Source organism: Petromyzon marinus, chromosome 69 (assembly GCF_048934315.1).
Source record: "Petromyzon marinus isolate PM22_M1 ecotype Great Lakes invasive population chromosome 69, UKy_Petmar_22M1.pri1.0, whole genome shotgun sequence".
Lineage (NCBI taxonomy): Eukaryota > Metazoa > Chordata > Hyperoartia > Petromyzontiformes > Petromyzontidae > Petromyzon > Petromyzon marinus.
The window spans coordinates 5,330,390-5,349,870 of NC_133735.1; the positions used below are offsets into that span (position 1 = coordinate 5,330,390).

The 19,481-nt window shown below is 55.7% G+C and overlaps 2 protein-coding genes across 2 annotated transcripts in view; both read right to left on the minus strand.

Annotated features, from left to right (window-relative positions):
* LOC116937446 (NEDD4-binding protein 1-like) overlaps nt 1-13,455 on the minus strand; it is a 15,550-nt gene extending 2,095 nt beyond the window's left edge. Inside the window, exons 1-5 of the mRNA XM_076055113.1 lie at nt 13,183-13,455; nt 11,172-11,302; nt 3,753-3,849; nt 2,416-2,523; nt 1-93 (exon numbers count right to left, since the gene is read on the minus strand). The exon at nt 1-93 is cut by the window's left edge and continues 18 nt beyond it. Coding sequence (XP_075911228.1) covers nt 1-93; nt 2,416-2,523; nt 3,753-3,849; nt 11,172-11,302; nt 13,183-13,187 — 434 coding nt within the window. The 5' untranslated portion in view covers nt 13,188-13,455. The remainder of the gene's footprint in view (nt 94-2,415; nt 2,524-3,752; nt 3,850-11,171; nt 11,303-13,182) is intronic.
* Nucleotides 13,456-13,464: 9 nt separating this feature from the next.
* Nucleotides 13,465-19,348, minus strand: LOC142906727 (uncharacterized). Its single transcript, XM_076055114.1, has 3 exons — nt 18,558-19,348; nt 17,245-17,547; nt 13,465-14,826 (listed from the first exon to the last, which is right to left on the minus strand). Exons 1-3 carry the CDS (start codon nt 18,891-18,893, stop codon nt 13,465-13,467), a joined length of 2,001 nt encoding a protein of 666 aa, XP_075911229.1. The 5' UTR covers nt 18,894-19,348.
* Nucleotides 19,349-19,481: the final 133 nt, after the last annotated feature.

A 19,481-nucleotide genomic window follows, 5' to 3' on the forward strand; every position in this document is an offset into this window, starting at 1 on the left:
AGTGACAGGAAGGCGTCGAGGGAGGGGCCCCCAGGCCCCAGGGGGTCGTCAGGGATGAGGAAGATCCCAGCAGCGAACGTGAACTGTAGCAAGCTGCACACACAGAGAGAGACATCACACGTGGTGAGTGGTGAGTGGGTGGTGAGTGGTGAGTGGGTGGTGAGTGGTGGGTGGTGAGTGGTGAGTGGGTGAGTGGTGAGTGGTGAGTGGGTGGGTGGGTGGGTGGTGAGTGGTGAGTGGTGAGTGGGTGGTGAGTGGTGAGTGGGTGGTGAGTGGTGAGTGGGTGGTGAGTGGTGAGTGGGTGGTGAGTGGTGAGTGGGTGGTGAGTGGGTGAGTGGTGAGTGGTGAGTGGGTGAGTGGTGAGTGGGTGGGTGGTGAGTGGTGAGTGGGTGGGTGGTGAGTGGTGAGTGTGTGGTGAGTGGTGAGTGGTGAGTGGGTGGGTGGGTGAGTGGTGAGTGGGTGAGTGGGTGAGTGGGTGGGTGTGTAAGTGGGTGAGTGAGTGAGTGGGTGACTGAGTGGCTGAGTGGCTGAGTGAGTGAGTGGGTGGGTGAGTGGTGAGTGTGTGAGTGGGTGAGTGGGTGGGTGGGTGGGTGAGTGGGTGGGTGAGTGGTGAGTGGGTGGGTGTGTAAGTGGGTGAGTGAGTGAGTGGGTGACTGAGTGGCTGAGTGGCTGAGTGAGTGAATGAGTGGGTGGGTGGGTGAGTGGTGAGTGTGTGAGTGGGTGAGTGGGTGGGTGGGTGGGTGAGTGGGTGGGTGAGTGGTGAGTGGGTGAGTGGTGAGTGGGTGGGTGAGTGGGTGGGTGGGTGGGTGGTGAGTGGTGAGTGGGTGGGTGAGTGGGTGAGTGAGGGGGTGGGTAAGTGGGTGAGTGGGTGAGTGAGTGGATGAGTGGGTGAGTGGGTGAGTGAGTGGGTGAGTGGGTGGGTGAGTGGGTGGGTGGGTGAGTGAGTGGGTGAGTGAGTGGGTGGGTGGGTGAGTGAGTGAGTGAGTGGGTGGGTGAGTGGGTGAGTGAGTGGGTGAGTGGGTGAGTGAGTGGTGAGTGAGTGAGTGGGTGAGTGGGTGGGTGGGTGAGTGAGTGGGTGAGTGGGTGAGTGAGTGAGTGGGTGAGTGGGTGAGTGAGTGTGTGAATGAGTGGGTGAGTGAGTGAATGAGTGGGTGAGTGGTGAGTGAGTGGGTGAGTGAGTGGGTGAGTGTGTGAGTGAATGGGTGAGTGAGTGAGTGGGTGAGTGAGTGAGTGGGTGAGTGTGTGGGTGAGTGGGTGAGTGAGTGAATGGATGAATGAGTGAGTGGGTGAGTGGGTGAGTGAGCGAGTGAGTGGGTGAGTGAGTGGGTGAGTGAGTGGTGAGTGGTGAGTGAGTGGGTGAGTGGGTGGGTGAGTGGGTGAGTGAGTGAGTGAGTGGGTGAGTGAGTGGTGGGTGGGTGGGTGAATGGGTGAGTGGGTGAGTGGGTGGGTGAGTGGGTGGGTGAGTGGGTGGGTGAGTGGGTGAGTGGGTGAGTGGGTGGGTGAGTGAGTAAGTGGGTGAGTGAGTGAGTGAGTGGCTGAGTGGGTGAGTGCGTGAGTGGCTGAGTGGATGAATGAGTGAGTGAGTGACTGCGTGAGTGAGTGGGTGAGTGGGTGAGTGAGTGAGTGAGTGGGTGAGTGGGTGAGTGAGTGAGTGGCTGAGTGAGTGACTGAGTGAGTGAGTGAGTGGGTGAGTGAGTGAGTGAGTGGGTGAGTGAGTGAGTGAGTAAGTGGGTGAGTGAGTGAGTGAGTGGCTGAGTGAGTGAGTGAGTGGCTGAGTGAGTGAGTGAGTGGCTGAGTGAGTGAGTGAGTGGCTGAGTGAGTGAGTGAGTGGCTGAGTGAGTGAGTGAGTGGCTGAGTGAGTGAGTGAGTGGATGAGTGAGTGAGTGAGTGGCTGAGTGAGTGAGTGAGTGGGTGAGTGCGTGAGTGGCTGAGTGGATGAATGAGTGAGTGAGTGGCTGAGTGAGTGAGTGAGTGACTGCGTGAGTGAGTGGGTGAGTGAGTGAGTGGGTGAGTGGATGAATGAGTGAGTGAGTGAGTGGGTGAGTGAGTGGCTGAGTGAGTGAGTGAGTGGCTGAGTGGGTGAGTGAGTGAGTGGGTGAGTGAGTGAGTGGCTGAGTGAGTGGCTGAGTGAGTGAGTGAGTGGGTGAGTGAGTGAGTGAGTGGGTGAGTGGGTGAGTGGGTGAGTGAGTGAGTGAGTGGGTGAGTGAGTGAGTGAGTGGCTGAGTGAGTGAGTGGCTGAGTGAGTGAGTGAGTGGCTGAGTGAGTGAGTGAGTGGCTGAGTGAGTGAGTGAGTGGCTGAGTGAGTGAGTGAGTGGCTGAGTGAGTGAGTGGCTGAGTGAGTGAGTGGGTGAGTGAGTGAGTGGGTGAGTGAGTGAGCCAGTGAGTGAGTGGCTGAGTGAGTGAGTGAGTGCTCACCGCTCCCGCACGATGTCCCTCCAGGCGGGCGACTCTGTGATCAGGTCCCGGAGGTTGTCATTGGTGACGACGACACCACCTGTGTGCTCAGCCAGGTGCAGCAGGAACCTGGGGTCGGGGAGGCCACATTGCTCGCTCACCCACCCACTCACCCACTCACCCACTCACCCACTCACTCACCCACTCACTCACTCACCCACTCACCCACTCACTCACCCACTCACTCACTCACTCAGCCACTCACTCACTCGCTCACCCACTCGCTCACCCACTCGCTCACCCACTCGCTCACCCACTCGCTCACCCACTCACTCACTCAGTCACTCGCTCATCCACTCACTCACTCACTCACCCACTCACTCACTCACTCACCCACTCACTCACTCAGCCACTCAACTCACTCAGTCACTCGCTCACTCACTCAGCCACTCACTCACCCAGTCACTCACTCACTCAGTCACTCGCTCATCCACTCACTCATTCAGTCACTCACTCACTCAGCCACTCACTCAGCCACTCACTCACTCAGCCACTAACTCACTCATTCATCCACTCACCCACTCACTCACTCAGCCACTCACTCACTCAGCCACTCACTCACTCAGCCACTCACTCACTCACTGGCTCACTCACCCACTCACTCACTCAGCCACTCAATCACTCACTCACCCACTCAGCCACTCAACTCACTCAGCCACTCACTCAGCCACTCACTCACTCAGCCACTCACTCAGCCACTTACTCACTCAGCCACTCACTCACTCAGCCACTGCTCACTCAGACACTCACTCACTCACCCACTCACTCACTCAGCCACTCACTCACTCAGGCACTCACTCACTCACTCAGCCACTCACTCGCTTAGCCACTCACTCACTCAGCCACTCACTCACTCAGCCACTCACTCACTTAGCCACTCACTCACTCAGCCACTCACTCAGCGACACACTCGCTCGGCCACTCACTCAGACACTTACCACTCACTCAGCCACTCACTCACTCAGCCTCTCACTCACTCACCCACCAACTCACTCACTCACTCAGTGAGTGTCACCATCCACTCAGTGGCAGCCAGAAGTATGGTGACACTCGGTTGGTTGCGGTGGTTGTGGTGGTTGCGGTGGTTGTGGTAGTGGTTGTGGTAGTGGTTGTGGTGGTTGTGGTAGTGGTTGTGGTGGTAGTGGTTGTGGTTGTGGTGGTTGTGGTGGTTGTGGTGGTTGTGGTGGTTGTGGTGGTGGTTGTGGTGGTTGTGGTGGTTGTGGTAGTGGTTGTGGTGGTTGTGGTAGTGGTTGTGGTGGTAGTGGTAGTGGTTGTGGTTGTGGTGGTTGTGGTGGTACCGGTCGTCGTGTGCGGCTACGGTGCGCCCCTCCACGAGACGTGACGGGGTGAACGACAGGAGGCCCAACTCACTCAGCTGGCTCAGCAGCTGAGGCTCTGGGGGGCAGGGGGGGGGGGTGGTGGTGAGGAGTGGTGGTGAGGAGTGGTGGTGGTGAGGAGTGGTGGTGAGGAGTGGTGGTGAGGAGTGGTGGTGGTGAGGAGTGGTGGTGAGGAGTGGTGGTGAGTAGTGGTGGTGAGTAGTGGTGGTGAGGAGTGGTGGTGAGTAGTGGTGGTGAGGAGTAGTGGTGAGGAGTGGTGGTGAGGAGTGGTGGTGGTGAGTGGTGGTGAGGAGTGGTGGTGAGGAGTAGTGGTGAGTAGTAGTGGTGAGGAGTAGTGGTGAGTAGTGGTGAGGAGTGGTGGTGAGTGGTGGTGAGGAGTACTGGTGAGGAGTGGTGGTGAGTAGTAGTGGTGAGGAGTGGTGGTGAGGAGTGGTGGTGAGGAGTAGTGGTGAGGAGTGGTGGTGAGGAGTAGTGGTGAGGAGTGGTGGTGAGGAGTAGTGGTGAGGAGTAGTGGTGAGTAGTAGTAGTAGTGGTGAGTAGTAGTAGTGGTGAGTAGTAGTGGTGGTGGTGAGTAGTAGTAGTGGTAGTAGTAGTAGTGGTGAGTAGTAGTGGTGGTGAGTAGTAGTAGTGGTGAGTAGTAGTAGTAGTAGTAGTGGTGAGTAGTAGTGGTGAGTAGTAGTGGTGGTGAGTAGTAGTAGTAGTGGTGAGTAGTAGTGGTGGTGAGTAGTAGTGGTGGTGAGTAGTAGTGGTGGTGAGTAGTAGTGGTGGTGAGTAGTAGTAGTAGTGGTGAGTAGTAGTAGTGGTGGTGAGTAGTAGTAGTAGTAGTAGTGGTGAGTAGTAGTGGTGGTGAGTAGTAGTAGTAGTGGTGAGTAGTAGTAGTGGTGGTGAGTAGTAGTAGTAGTAGTAGTGGTGAGTAGTAGTAGTAGTAGTAGTGGTGAGTAGTAGTGGTGGTGAGTAGTAGTAGTAGTGGTGAGTAGTAGTGGTGGTAGTAGTGGTGAGTAGTAGTGGTGGTGAGTAGTAGTAGTAGTGGTGAGTAGTAGTAGTAGTAGTAGTGGTGAGTAGTAGTGGTGGTGAGTAGTAGTAGTAGTGGTGAGTAGTAGTAGTAGTGGTGAGTAGTAGTAGTAGTGGTGAGTAGTAGTAGTAGTAGTAGTGGTGAGTAGTAGTAGTAGTGGTGAGTAGTAGTAGTAGTGGTGAGTAGTAGTAGTAGTAGTAGTGGTGAGTAGTAGTGGTGGTGAGTAGTAGTGGTGAGTAGTAGTAGTGGTGAGTAGTAGTAGTGGTGAGTAGTAGTAGTGGTGGTGAGTAGTAGTAGTAGTGGTGAGTAGTAGTGGTGAGTAGTAGTGGTGGTGAGTAGTTGTGGAGGTGGATGAGTAGTAGTGGTGAGTGTGTAGTAGTAGTAGTGGTGAGTAGTAGTAGTAGTGGTGAGTAGTAGTGGTGGTGAGTAGTAGTGGTGAGTAGTAGTAGTGGTGAGTAGTAGTAGTGGTGAGTAGTAGTAGTGGGAGTAGTAGTAGGGTGCGTGGTGAGTAGTAGTAGGTCGAGTAGTCTGTTAGTGGTCTACACTTCCACGGTGGTGGTGAGTAGTAGTAGTGGTGAGTAGTAGTAGTGGTGGTAGTAGTAGTGGTGAGTAGTAGTAGTGGTGAGTAGTAGTAGTAGTGGTGAGTAGTAGTGGTGAGTAGTAGTGGTGGTGAGTAGTAGTAGTAGTGGTGAGTAGTAGTGGTGGTGGTGAGTAGTAGTGGTGAGTAGTAGTAGTGGTGAGTAGTAGTAGTAGTGGTGAGTAGTAGTGGTGAGTAGTAGTAGTGGTGAGTAGTAGTAGTAGTGGTGAGTAGTAGTAGTGGTGAGTAGTAGTGGTGAGTAGTAGTAGTGGTGAGTAGTAGTGGTGGTGAGTAGTAGTAGTAGTGGTGAGTAGTAGTGGTGAGTAGTAGTGGTGGTGAGTAGTAGTAGTAGTGGTGAGTAGTAGTGGTAGTGGTGAGTAGTAGTAGTGGTGGTGAGTAGTAGTAGTAGTGGTGAGTAGTAGTGGTGAGTAGTAGTAGTGGTGAGTAGTAGTAGTGGTGAGTAGTAGTAGTAGTGGTGAGTAGTAGTAGTGGTGAGTAGTAGTAGTGGTGGTGAGTAGTAGTAGTAGTGGTGAGTAGTAGTAGTGGTGAGTAGTAGTGGTGAGTAGTAGTAGTAGTGGTGAGTAGTAGTAGTAGTGGTGAGTAGTAGTAGTGGTGAGTAGTAGTAGTGGTGAGTAGTAGTAGTGGTGAGTAGTAGTGGTGGTGAGTAGTAGTGGTGAGTAGTAGTAGTAGTAGTGGTGAGTAGTAGTGGTGGTGAGTAGTAGTAGTAGTGGTGAGTAGTAGTGGTGAGTAGTAGTGGTGGTGAGTAGTAGTAGTAGTGGTGAGTAGTAGTAGTAGTGGTGAGTAGTAGTGGTAGTGGTGAGTAGTAGTAGTGGTGGTGAGTAGTAGTAGTAGTGGTGAGTAGTAGTAGTGGTGAGTAGTAGTAGTAGTGGTGAGTAGTAGTAGTAGTAGTGGTGAGTAGTAGTGGTGAGTAGTAGTGGTGGTGAGTAGTAGTAGTAGTGGTGAGTAGTAGTAGTGGTGAGTAGTAGTGGTGAGTAGTAGTGGTGGTGAGTAGTAGTAGTAGTGGTGAGTAGTAGTGGTGGTGAGTAGTAGTGGTGGTGAGTAGTAGTAGTAGTGGTGAGTAGTAGTAGTGGTGAGTAGTAGTAGTAGTGGTGGTGAGTAGTAGTAGTGTAGTGAGTAGTAGTAGTAGTGGTAGTAGTAGTGTGGTTGTGGTGAGTAGTAGTTTATGTGAATAGTATCTACGATTAACTATACTACTACTATTTATTCAGTAGTGGGTGAGTAGTAGTGGTGGTGAGTAGTAGTAGTAGTGGTAGTAGTAGTGGTGAGTAGTAGTAGTAGTGGTGAGTAGTAGTAGTAGTGGTGAGTAGTAGTGGTGGTGAGTAGTAGTGGTGGTGAGTAGTAGTAGTAGTGGTGAGTAGTAGTGGTGGTGAGTAGTAGTAGTGGTGAGTAGTAGTGGTGAGTAGTAGTGGTGGTGAGTAGTAGTAGTAGTGGTGAGTAGTAGTAGTAGTGGTGAGTAGTAGTGGTAGTGGTGAGTAGTAGTGGTGAGTAGTAGTGGTGGTGAGTAGTAGTAGTAGTGGTGAGTAGTAGTAGTAGTGGTGAGTAGTAGTAGTAGTGGTGAGTAGTAGTAGTGGTGAGTAGTAGTGGTGAGTAGTAGTAGTGGTGAGTAGTAGTAGTGGTGGTAGTAGTAGTGGTGGTGAGTAGTAGTAGTGGTGAGTAGTAGTAGTGGTGAGTAGTAGTGGTGAGTAGTAGTAGTGGTGGTGAGTAGTAGTGGTAGTGGTGAGTAGTAGTAGTAGTGGTGAGTAGTAGTAGTGGTGAGTAGTAGTAGTAGTAGTGGTGAGTAGTAGTGGTGAGTAGTAGTGGTGGTGAGTAGTAGTAGTAGTGGTGAGTAGTAGTGGTGGTGAGTAGTAGTGGTGAGTAGTAGTAGTGGTGAGTAGTAGTGGTGGTGAGTAGTAGTAGTGGTGAGTAGTAGTGGTGGTGGTAGTAGTAGTGGTGGTGAGTAGTAGTAGTGGTGAGTAGTAGTAGTGGTGAGTAGTAGTAGTGGTGAGTAGTAGTAGTAGTGGTGAGTAGTAGTGGTGAGTAGTAGTGGTGGTGAGTAGTAGTAGTAGTGGTGAGTAGTAGTAGTGGTGAGTAGTAGTGGTGAGTAGTAGTAGTGGTGAGTAGTAGTGGTGGTGAGTAGTAGTAGTAGTGGTGAGTAGTAGTGGTGAGTAGTAGTGGTGGTGAGTAGTAGTAGTAGTGGTGAGTAGTAGTAGTAGTGGTGAGTAGTAGTGGTAGTGGTGAGTAGTAGTAGTGGTGGTGAGTAGTAGTAGTAGTGGTGAGTAGTAGTAGTGGTGAGTAGTAGTGGTGAGTAGTAGTAGTAGTGGTGGTGAGTAGTAGTAGTAGTGGTGAGTAGTAGTAGTGGTGAGTAGTAGTAGTGGTGGTAGTAGTAGTAGTGGTGAGTAGTAGTGGTGAGTAGTAGTAGTAGTGGTGAGTAGTAGTAGTAGTGGTGAGTAGTAGTAGTAGTGGTGAGTAGTAGTAGTGGTGGTGAGTAGTAGTGGTGGTGAGTAGTAGTAGTAGTGGTGAGTAGTAGTAGTGGTGAGTAGTAGTGGTGGTGAGTAGTAGTAGTAGTGGTGAGTAGTAGTGGTGAGTAGTAGTAGTAGTGGTGAGTAGTAGTAGTAGTAGTGGTGAGTAGTAGTGGTGGTGAGTAGTAGTAGTAGTGGTGAGTAGTAGTGGTGAGTAGTAGTGGTAGTGGTGAGTAGTAGTAGTGGTGGTGAGTAGTAGTGGTAGTGGTGAGTAGTAGTAGTGGTGGTGAGTAGTAGTAGTAGTGGTGAGTAGTAGTAGTAGTGGTGAGTAGTAGTAGTAGTGGTGAGTAGTAGTAGTAGTGGTGAGTAGTAGTAGTAGTGGTGAGTAGTAGTAGTAGTGGTGAGTAGTAGTAGTAGTGGTGAGTAGTAGTAGTGGTGAGTAGTAGTGGTGAGTAGTAGTAGTAGTGGTGGTGAGTAGTAGTAGTGGTGAGTAGTAGTGGTGAGTAGTAGTAGTGGTGAGTAGTAGTGGTGAGTAGTAGTAGTAGTGGTGGTAGTAGTAGTAGTGGTGAGTAGTAGTGGTGAGTAGTAGTAGTAGTGGTGAGTAGTAGTAGTAGTGGTGAGTAGTAGTAGTAGTGGTGAGTAGTAGTAGTGGTGAGTAGTAGTAGTGGTGGTGAGTAGTAGTAGTAGTGGTGAGTAGTAGTAGTGGTGGTAGTAGTAGTAGTAGTGGTGAGTAGTAGTAGTAGTGGTGAGTAGTAGTAGTAGTGGTGAGTAGTAGTGGTGGTGAGTAGTAGTAGTAGTAGTAGTGGTGAGTAGTAGTAGTGGTGGTGAGTAGTAGTGGTGGTGAGTAGTAGTAGTGGTGAGTAGTAGTAGTAGTGGTGAGTAGTAGTGGTGGTGGTAGTAGTAGTAGTGGTGAGTAGTAGTGGTGAGTAGTAGTGGTGGTGAGTAGTAGTAGTAGTGGTGAGTAGTAGTAGTGGTGAGTAGTAGTAGTAGTGGTGAGTAGTAGTAGTAGTGGTGAGTAGTAGTGGTGGTGAGTAGTAGTAGTAGTGGTGAGTAGTAGTAGTAGTGGTGAGTAGTAGTGGTGGTGAGTAGTAGTAGTAGTGGTAGTAGTAGTGGTGAGTAGTAGTAGTGGTGAGTAGTAGTAGTAGTGGTGGTAGTAGTAGTAGTGGTGAGTAGTAGTAGTGGTGGTAGTAGTAGTAGTGGTGAGAAGTATTGGTGAGTAGTGGTGAGGAGTGGTGGTGAGTAGTGGTGAGGAGTGGTGGTGAGTAGTGGTGAGGAGTACTGGTGAGGAGTGGTGGTGAGGAGTGGTGGTGAGGAGTGGTGGTGAGGAGTGTTGGTGAGGAGTAGTGGTGAGTAGTGGTGAGGAGTACTGGTGAGGAGTGGTGGTGAGGAGTGGTGGTGAGGAGTGGTGGTGAGTAGTAGTGGTGAGGAGTGGTGGTGAGGAGTGGTGGTGAGGAGTGGTGGTGAGGAGTGTTGGTGAGGAGTAGTGGTGAGGAGTGGTGGTGAGTAGTATTGGTGAGGAGTAGTGGTGAGTAGTAGTAGTAGTGGTGAGTAGTAGTAGTGGTGAGTAGTAGTAGTGGTGGTGAGTAGTAGTAGTGGTAGTAGTAGTGGTGGTGAGTAGTAGTGGTGGTGAGTAGTAGTAGTGGTAGTAGTAGTAGTGGTGAGTAGTAGTGGTGGTGAGTAGTAGTAGTGGTGAGTAGTAGTAGTAGTGGTGAGTAGTAGTGGTGGTGAGTAGTAGTAGTGGTGAGTAGTAGTAGTGGTGGTGAGTAGTAGTGGTGGTGAGTAGTAGTAGTAGTAGTGGTAGTAGTAGCAGTGCTGGTGAGTAGTAGTAGTAGTGGTGAGTAGTAGTAGTGGTAGTAGTGGTGAGTAGTAGTGGTGAGTAGTAGTAGTGGTAGTAGTGTTGAGTAGTAGTAGTAGTAGTGGTGAGTAGTAGTAGTGGTGGTAGTAGTAGTGGTGAGTAGTAGTAGTGGTGAGTAGTAGTAGTGGTGAGTAGTAGTGGTGGTGAGTAGTAGTGGTGAGTAGTAGTAGTGGTGAGTAGTAGTAGTGGTGAGTAGTAGTAGTAGTGGTGAGTAGTAGTAGTAGTAGTAGTGGTGAGTAGTAGTAGTAGTGGTGAGTAGTAGTAGTGGTGGTAGTAGTAGTGGTGAGTAGTAGTAGTGGTGAGTAGTAGTGGTGAGTAGTAGTAGTAGTAGTGGTAGTAGTAGTGGTGAGTAGTAGTAGTGGTGGTGAGTAGTAGTGGTGGTGAGTAGTAGTAGTGGTGGTGAGTAGTAGTGGTGGTGAGTAGTAGTAGTGGTGAGTAGTAGTAGTAGTAGTGGTGGTGACTAGTAGTAGTAGTGGTGACTAGTAGTAGTAGTGGTGGTGAGTAGTAGTGGTGAGTGGTAGTAGTAGTGGTGAGTAGTAGTAGTAGTGGTAGTAGTGGTGACTAGTAGTAGTAGTGGTGACTAGTAGTAGTGGTAGTGGTGACTAGTAGTAGTGGTAGTGGTGACTAGTAGTAGTGGTAGTGGTGACTAGTAGTAGTGGTAGTAGTGGTGGTGAGTGGTACCGGTGACGTTGGGGTCGTGGCGAGTACGGTACTGCGGGATGAACACGGTGATGTTGCGGTGGTGGTGGTGGTGGTGACTAGTAGTAGTAGTAGTGGTAGTAATAGTAGTGGTAGTAGTGGTGACTAGTAGTAGTAGTAGTGGTAGTAGTAGTAGTGGTAGTAGTAGTAGTGGTAGTAGTGGTGACTAGTAGTGGTAGTAGTGGTAGTGGTACCGGTGACGTTGGGGTCGTGGCGAGTACGGTACTGTGGGATGAACACGGTGATGTTACGGTGGTGGTGGTGGTGGTGACTAGTAGTAGTAGTGGTAGTAGTGGTGACTAGTAGTGGTAGTAGTAGTGGTAGTACCGGTGACGTTGGGGTCGTGGCGAGTACGGTACTGCGGGATGAACACGGTGATGTTGTGGTGGTGGTGGTGGTGAGTAGTAGTAGTAGTGGTAGTAGTAGTGGTGGTGAGTGGTGGTGGTACCGGTGACGTTGGGGTCGTGGCGAGTACGGTACTGCGGGATGAACACGGTGATGTTGCGGTGGTGGTGGTGACTAGTGGTGACTAGTAGTAGTAGTGGTGACTAGTAGTAGTAGTGGTGACTAGTGGTAGTAGTAGTGGTGGTGAGTGGTGGTGGTACCGGTGACGTTGGGGTCGTGGCGAGTACGGTACTGCGGGATGAACACGGTGATGTTGCGGTGGTGGTGGTGACTAGTGGTGACTAGTAGTAGTAGTGGTGACTAGTGGTGACTAGTAGTAGTAGTGGTGACTAGTGGTAGTAGTGGTGGTGAGTGGTAGTAGTGGTGGTGGTACCGGTGACGTTGGGGTCGTGGCGAGTACGGTACTGCGGGATGAACACGGTGATGTTGCGGTGGCCACGCTCCCAGAAGAAGCGGACCGCCAGGGCAACGCCGCGGCACGAGAAGAAACGGTGCAGCCCGTGCCTGCGGGGTCATGGGGTCGCGGGGTCGCGGGGTCACGGGGTGAGATACGGGGTCACGGGGTGAGATACGGGGTGAGATACGGGGTCACGGGGTGAGATACGGGGTGAGATACGGGGGTCACGGGGTGAGATACTGGGTCACGGTGTCATGGGGTCGTGGGGTCACGGGGTGATATACGGGGTCACGGGGTGAGATATGGGGTCACGGGGTGATATACGGGGTGAGGTAAGAGGTCACGGGGTGAGATACGTGGTGAGATACAGGGTCACGGGGTGAGATACAAGGTCAAGGGGTCACGGGGTGAGATATGGGGTCACGGGGTGAGATACAACGTCATAGGGTCACGGGGTGAGATACGGGATCACGGGGTGAGATACAAGGTCATGGGGTCACAGGGTGAGATACGGGGTCACGGGGTGAGACCACTGAACCAGTCCTGGGCCTCCTTGAGTTCGACTTGGTAGGCCCTGCTAGTCGCTGGCAGCGCTTGCCCCAAGGGGTCTGTTACAATTCTAGATTTGAAGCTTTCGTGACTGCAAGGATCCACGCTCTTTGGTTATAATTGGGCAAAGTCACCACGTAGGTAAAAAAATAAAATGACAAAAATCACGACGACGTTTCGGCCACAACACAAGTGGCCTTCATCAGGTGAAGGGACCGTGCTGTCCAGAGGACAGCGTTGGAGTGAAGACAGCCAAGCCCAGGTCGCGTCCTTTAAGCTGTGTGGGAGGAAACAAAACGCCTTGACAAAGGAATTAGCATAACAATGATGTAGCATAACAATGATGTACTGGACTGGCACAGTGACTGTGACTCACGTCACAGTCACGTGGCTGTGACTCACGTCACAGTCACGTGGCTGTGACTCACGTCACAGTCACGTGGCTGTGACTCACGTCACAGCCACGTGGCTGTCACTCACGTTACAGTCACGTGACGTGAGTGACAGCCACGTGGCTGTGACTCACGTCACATAGCTGTCACTCACGTCACGTGGCTGTGACTCACGTCACGTGGCTGTGACTCACGTCACGTGGCTGTGACTCACGTCACAGTCACGTGGCTGTCACTCACGTCACAGTCACGTGGCTGTGACTCATGTTACTGTCACGTGGCTGTCACTCACGTCACGTGGCTGTGACTCACGTCACGTGGCTGTGACTCACGTCACAGTCACGTGGCTGTCACTCACGTCACGTGGCTGTGACTCACGTCACAGTCACGTGGCTGTCACTCACGTCACGTGGCTGTGACTCACGTCACTGTCACGTGGCTGTCACTCACGTCACGTGGCTGTGACTCACGTCACTGTCACGTGGCTGTCACTCACGTCACGTGGCTGTGACTCACGTCACTGTCACGTGGCTGTCACTCACGTCACGTGGCTGTGACTCACATCACAGTCACGTGGCTGTCACTCACGTCACGTGGCTGTGACTCACATCACAGTCACGTGGCTGTCACCCACGTCACAGTCACGTGGCTGTCACATCACAGTCACGTTGCTGTCACTCACGTCACAGTCACGTGGCTGTCACTCACGTCACAGCCACGTGGCTGTGACTCACGTCACAGTCACGTGGCTGTCACTCACGTCACAGTCACGTTGCTGTCACTCACATCACAGTCACGTGACTGTGACTCACGTCACAGTCACGTGGCTGTCACTCACGTCACGGCCACGTTGCTGTGACTCACATCACAGTCACGTTGCTGTCACTCACGTCACAGTCACGTGGCTGTCACTCACATCATGGCCACGTTGCTGTGACTCACATCACAGTCACGTTGCTGTCACTCACGTCACAGTCACGTTGCTGTCACTCACATCACAGTCACGTGACTGTGACTCACATCACAGTCACGTGGCTGTCACTCACGTCATGGCCACGTTGCTGTGACTCACATCACAGTCACGTTGCTGTCACTCACGTCACAGTCACGTTGCTGTCACTCACATCACAGTCACGTGACTGTGACTCACATCACAGTCACGTGGCTGTCACTCACGTCATGGCCACGTTGCTGTGACTCACATCACAGTCACGTTGCTGTCACTCACGTCACAGTCACGTGGCTGTCACTCACGTCACAGTCACGTGGCTGTCACTCACGTCACAGTCACGTGGCTGTCACTCACATCACAGTCACGTGGCTGTCACTCACGTCATGGCCACGTTGCTGCCGTCCACGATGACGTGCCGGAGGCCGTCGCGGCCCGCCGAGCTGCTCAGTGCCAGCGTGAACGGGGCGGCGATGGTCGCCCGGAACATCGTCTCCGGATTCACCGCCTCCACCGCCTCCACCGCCTCCGCCCCCTTTGCCGGCAGCCGGTGGGGCAAGAGCGACGCCCAGCCGACCTTGCCGGCCCTGAAGGCCCCGCCAGCCCTGCCCGGCCTAGGGAACCGAGTCGGCCTGCCCTCCTCCTCCTCCTCCTCCTCCGCCTCTTCCTCCTCCTCCGCCTCCTCCTCCTCCTCCTCCTCATCCGCCTCCTGCTTCTTTGCCGGCTGCTGAAACGGCAGCCTGTGCGGCAACAGCGCCGCCCATCCGGCCTTGCCGGCCCTGAAGGCCTCGGCAACCCTGCCCGGCGGCCTGGCCGGCCTGCCCCGGCCGCTGGCGCCGCTGGCGGCGGCCGTGCCGGGCGGGAGGTCTCCCCCGGTGGCGTCGCTCCCTTGGAAGTCCTCCACCTCCAGGATGTCGAAGTCGTCCTCGGCGGCGTCCTCGGCGGCGGCGACGACGGCGGGCAGAGGCGTCGCTCGGTAGATGTCGTGGTCCTGCATCTCCCCCACCTCGTCGACGTCGTCGCCGCCGTTGTTCCACCGAGCCTCCACGCCACCGCCCGCGTTAGCGACGACGCGGCCGTTGCCCTCCTCCTCCTCCTCCTCATCCTCCGGCCAATCGGCGCAGACCTCCGCCTCCCGGTACCGCTCGGCGCCACCGGCGCCGCTCACCGCGATCGCCACGTACTCAAAGACTCGCGACGCCGTCGGCCGCCTCGCCGCGGTCGCCGCCACCGGCGGCGACCGCGGCGAACGGCGATCGCCGGCGGCTCCGGCGTCGTCCCCGGCGCCGCCGCCGCCGCCGCGCATCCGGTTGAGCTCCCGCAGGAGGCTCCCGGCGTCGTAGGTGCCGGCCCTGACGGAGGCCTCCTCCACCTCCCGCCGGGTGTAGCCGCAGGCCCTCGCCGCCTCCAGCACGGCCACCGGGGGGGCTCCGTCGACGACGCAGAAATCTCCGGCGTCGCCGCTGACACCGCCGCCGCCATCCCTGCCAGCGCCCGGCTGATGCTGCTGCTGCTGCTGCTGCTCCTGCTGCTGCTGCTGCTGCTGCTGCTGCTCCGGCCCCCCTACCGCCCCACGCCGATGCCACAGCGCCAGCAGCGGCGTGGGGTAGGCGGCGGCCAGCTCCAGCAGCTCGCGCTTGAGGGCCGTGGGCAGCAGCAGCAGCTCCGTGGTGTGGCGGTCGGGCGCCGCCTCCACCAGCAGCTTGAAGTCGCGCTTGGCGGCGGCCTCCTCCTCCAGCACCTAGGGGCGCCGCCGTGGTGGCGAGATGTTAACCGCCTCGCCTGGCACGCAGGAGGTCGTGGGCTCCATCCGCGTGTGACCCGGACGATGCCTCCTGCTGTATATGTGGAGTCTGCGTATCTCACTCCTCTCCATCGTCATCATCGTCGTCATCATCATCACGGCGACGATGATGATGATGATGATGAGAGAGGGAGATATAAAATGTTGGTTCGACCGTGGATTGTGTTCGCGAAAAATTCCCCCCCCGGGGCTGACCTCCGGCTATTCGTCGTGTTTATTAAACGAAAAATAATCTTTGCTGTTCCATCCGGCCCCTGTCAACCTCTCACTTCCCGTGTTAACCTGCCAGCTCCCGTGTTACCAGCCGTGCCCTGAGGCCCCTGTCAACCCTCACTTCCCGTGCAACTCTCCGGCTAGTCTGGTACCAGCCGTGCCCTGTGGACCCTGTCAACCCTCACTTCTCGTGTAACTCTCCGGCTACGCTGGTACCAGCCGTGCTCTGTAGCCCCTGTCAACCCTCACTTCCCGTGTTAACCTGCCAGCTCCCGTGTTACCAGCAGTGCCCTGTGGCCCCTGTCAACCCTCACTTCCCGTGTAAGTCTCAGACTACCCTGGTACCAGCTGGGCCCTGTAGCCCCTGTCAACCCCTCACTTCCCGTGTAACTCTCTCGCTACCCTGGTACCAGCCGTGCTCTGTAGCCCCTGTCAACCCTCACTTCCCGTGTAAGTCTCAGACTACCCTGGTACCAGCCGTGCTCTGTAGCCCCTGTCAACCCTCACTTCCCGTGTAAGTCTCAGACTACCCTGGTACCAGCTGGGCTCTGTAGCCCCTGTCAACCCTCACTTCCCGTGTAAGTCTCTCGCTAACCCTGGTACCAGCCGTGCTCTGTAGCCCCTGTCAACCCTCACTTCCCGTGTAACTCGCCGGCTACCCTGGTACCAGCTGGGCTCTGTAGCCCCTGTCAACCCTCACTTCCCGTGCAACTCTCTCGCTAACCCTGGTACCAGCCGTGGCCTTGGCCCCTGTCAACCCTCACTTCCCGTGCAACTCTCTCGCTAACCCTGGTACCAGCTGGGCTCTGTAGCCCCCGTCAACCCTCACTTCCTGTGTAACTCTAAGGCTAACCCTGGTACCAGCTGGGCTCTGTAGCCCCCGTCAACCCTCACTTCCTGTGTAACTCTAAGGCTAACCCTGGTACCAGCTGGGCTCTGTAGCCCCTGTCAACCCTCACTTCCCGTGTAACTCTCTCGCTAACCCTGGTACCAGCTGGACTCTGTAGCCCCTGTCAACCCCTCACTTCCCGTGTAACTCTCTCGCTAACCCTGGTACCAGCTGGGCTCTGTAGCCCCCGTCAACCCTCACTTCCCGTGTGACTCTCTCGCTAACCCTGGTACCAGCTGGGCTCTGTAGCCCCTGTCAACCCTCACTTCCCGTGTAAGTCTCAGACTACCCTGGTACCAGCTGGGCTCTGTAGCCCCTGTCAACCCTCACTTCCCGTGCAACTCTCTCGCTAACCCTGGTACCAGCCGTGCCCTTGGCCCCTGTCAACCCTCACTTCCCGTGCAACTCTCTCGCTAACCCTGGTACCAGCTGGGCTCTGTAGCCCCCGTCAACCCTCACTTCCTGTGTAACTCTAAGGCTAACCCTGGTACCAGCCAGGCTCTGTGGCCCCTGCCCGTGTAACTCGCCGGCTAGTCTGGTACCAGCCGTGCCCTGAGGCCCCTGTCAACCCTCACTTCCCGTGTAACTCTCTCGCTAACCCTGGTACCAGCTGGGCTCTGTAGCCCCTGTCAACCCTCACTTCCTGTGTAAGTCTCAGACTAACCCTGGTACCAGCTGGGCTCTGTAGCCCCTGTCAACCCCTCACTTCCCGTGTAACTCTCTCGCTAACCCTGGTACCAGCCGTGCTCTGTAGCCCCTGTCAACCCCTCACTTCCCGTGTGACTCTCTCGCTAACCCTGGTACCAGCTGGGCTCTCTAGCTCCTGTCAACCCTCACTTCCTGTGTAACTCTCTCGCTAACCCTGGTACCAGCCGTGCTCTGTAGCCCCTGTCAACCCCTCACTTCCCGTGTAACTCGCCGGCTAACCCTGGTACCAGACGTGCCCTTGGCCCCTGTCAAACCCTCACTTCCCGTGTGACTCTCCGGCTAACCCTGGTAGCCACAGGCCCGCGAGCGTTCACCGCTGCTCGCCCCGTCTGCGTGAACGGCGAAGCTTCCTCTGAGAGAGAGGAGGGAAAGGAAACTGGAGCTAACGCCCAGACGCTTGGCGTCGGTAAGCTGCGGACAATCCGACTCGAGGAACGCCGCTGGTTCCGTGAGATCGGGGGGGGGGCCGGGGGGGGGGGGCCGGGGGGGGGGGGGGGCCGGAGCGGGGGGGGCGGGGGGGCGAGTCGCCGGGCCGTCGAATTCACCTCCTCGTCGCCTTGCCCGCTGCCGCCGCTGCCGCCCAACAGGCCCGAGAAGAAGTGCAAGCGGCTGAGGAGCAGCACCGAGGACTCAGCCCCGCCGAGGGCGCGGAGGCGGCCGCGGCCGTCCAGGGCGGCGGCGTCCACCAGGGCCGCAGAGTCCCACTCGAGGCACCGGCGGAAGAGGCCGCGGGCGCCCTGGAGCACGCAGAGGAGCTCCCGCCGGAGCGACTCCTCCTCCTGCTGCTCATCCTCATGCTCATCCTCCTCCCGCGGCCGCCGCTGCTCGCACAGCCCCACCAGCAGGGTCTGGCGGGGGGAGGTGGGGGGGGTGGGGGGGGTGGGGGGGGGAGCGGTGGTGCAGCGGTTGGCGCCGGAGGCGATTGTCTGAACCGGTCCCGGGACCTCCTCCCCCAAGGTAGTGCCGGATTATCCCGGGAGGAAAAAAGTAGCTGCTACAACACGTGTAGTAGTAGTAGCTGCTACAACACGTGTAGTAGTAGCTACTGCACGTGTAGTAGTAGCTGCTACAACACGTGTAGTAGTAGCTACTACACGTGTAGTAGTAGCTACTGCACGTGTAGTAGTAGTAGCTGCTGTGTAGTAGTAGCTGCTACACATGTAGTAGAGGCTGCTGTGTAGTAGTAGCTGCTACACGTGTAGTAGTAGCTGCTACACATGTAGTAGTAGCTGCTACACGTGTAGTAGTAGTAGCTGCTGTGTAGTAGTAGCTACTGCACGTGTAGTAGTAGTAGCTGCTGTGTAGTAGTAGCTGCTACACGTGTAGTAGACGCTATTGTGTAGTAGTAGCTGCTACACGTGTAGTAGTAGCTGCTACACGTGTAGTAGTAGTAGCTGCTACACGTGGTAGTGGCGATGGTGGCGATGGTGGTGGTGGCGATGGTGGTGGTGGCGACTTCGGTGATGACGATGGTGGCCATGATGGCGATGATGGTGATGGTGGCGATGGTGGTGGTGGTGATGGCGATGGTGGTGGTGGTGGTGGCGATGGTGGTGGTGGTGGTGGCGATGGTGGTGGTGGTGGCGATGGTGATGGTGGCGATGGTGATGGTGGTGGTGGCGATGGTGGTGGCGATGGTGATGGTGGTGGTGGCGATGGTGGTGGCGATGGTGGTGGTGGTGGTGGCGATGGCGGTGGTGGTGGTGGTGGTGGCGATGGTGGTGGTGGTGGTGGCGATGACGATGGCGATGGTGATGGTGGTGGTGGCGATGGTGATGGCGATGGTGGTGGTGGCGATGGTGGTGGTGATGGTGGTGGTGATGACGATGGTGGCGGCCCTTGGCCCCCCCCCCCCTACCTTGGCCCTGTCCACGTTCTCACGCTGCCCCTCCACGGTGATCCACACGGCGCCGCCGCCGCCGCCGCCGCCGCCCTCGGCCCCGCGGGGGCCTCCCGGCGCCGCCGCCGCCGCCGCCGCCGCCGCGCTCTCCCGGACGACGACCCCAAAGGCCTCCTCCAAGCGGCGCTCCACGCCGGGGACTCGCGCCAGCGCCGCCGCCGTCACGGCAAACTCCTCCGAGGCCGCCGCCGCCGCCGCCGCCACCGCGGCCGGCACCGGCGCCGGCGTCTGCGGCGGGCTGCCGTGCGCCCGGAGGCCCTTCAGGCGCTGCAGCAGGAGGCCGAGGGCCGGCATGGCCTCGGGGCCGCTGGGCGCTCGCCGTGCCCGCAAAGGGGGGCACCTTGGGGCCTGGCACAGGGCGCCGTCACGGCGTCTCTGCTGTGATGGTGGCGGCCCTATGGGTCTCTATTGTGAGTCTGTGGGTCTCTATTGTGAGTCTGTGGGTCTCTATTGTGAGTCTGTGGGTCTCTATTGTGAGTCTGTGGGTCTCTGTGTGAGTCTATGGGTCTCTGTGTGATGAGTCTATGGGTCTCTGCTGTGTGATGAGTCTATGGGACTCTGCTGTGTGATGAGTCTATGGGTCTCTGCTGTGTGATGAGTCTATGGGTCTCTGTGTGTGATGAGTCTATGGGTCTCTGTGTGTGATGAGTCTATGGCTCTCTGCTGTGTGATGAGTCTATGGGTCTCTGCTGTGTGATGAGTCTATGGGTCTCTGCTGTGTGATGAGTCTATGGCTCTCTGCTGTGTGATGAGTCTATGGGTCTCTGCTGTGTGATGAGTCTATGGGTCTCTGCTGTGTGATGAGTCTATGGGTCTCTGCTGTGTGATGAGTCTATGGGTCTCTGCTGTGTGATGAGTCTATGGGTCTCTGCTGTGATGGGT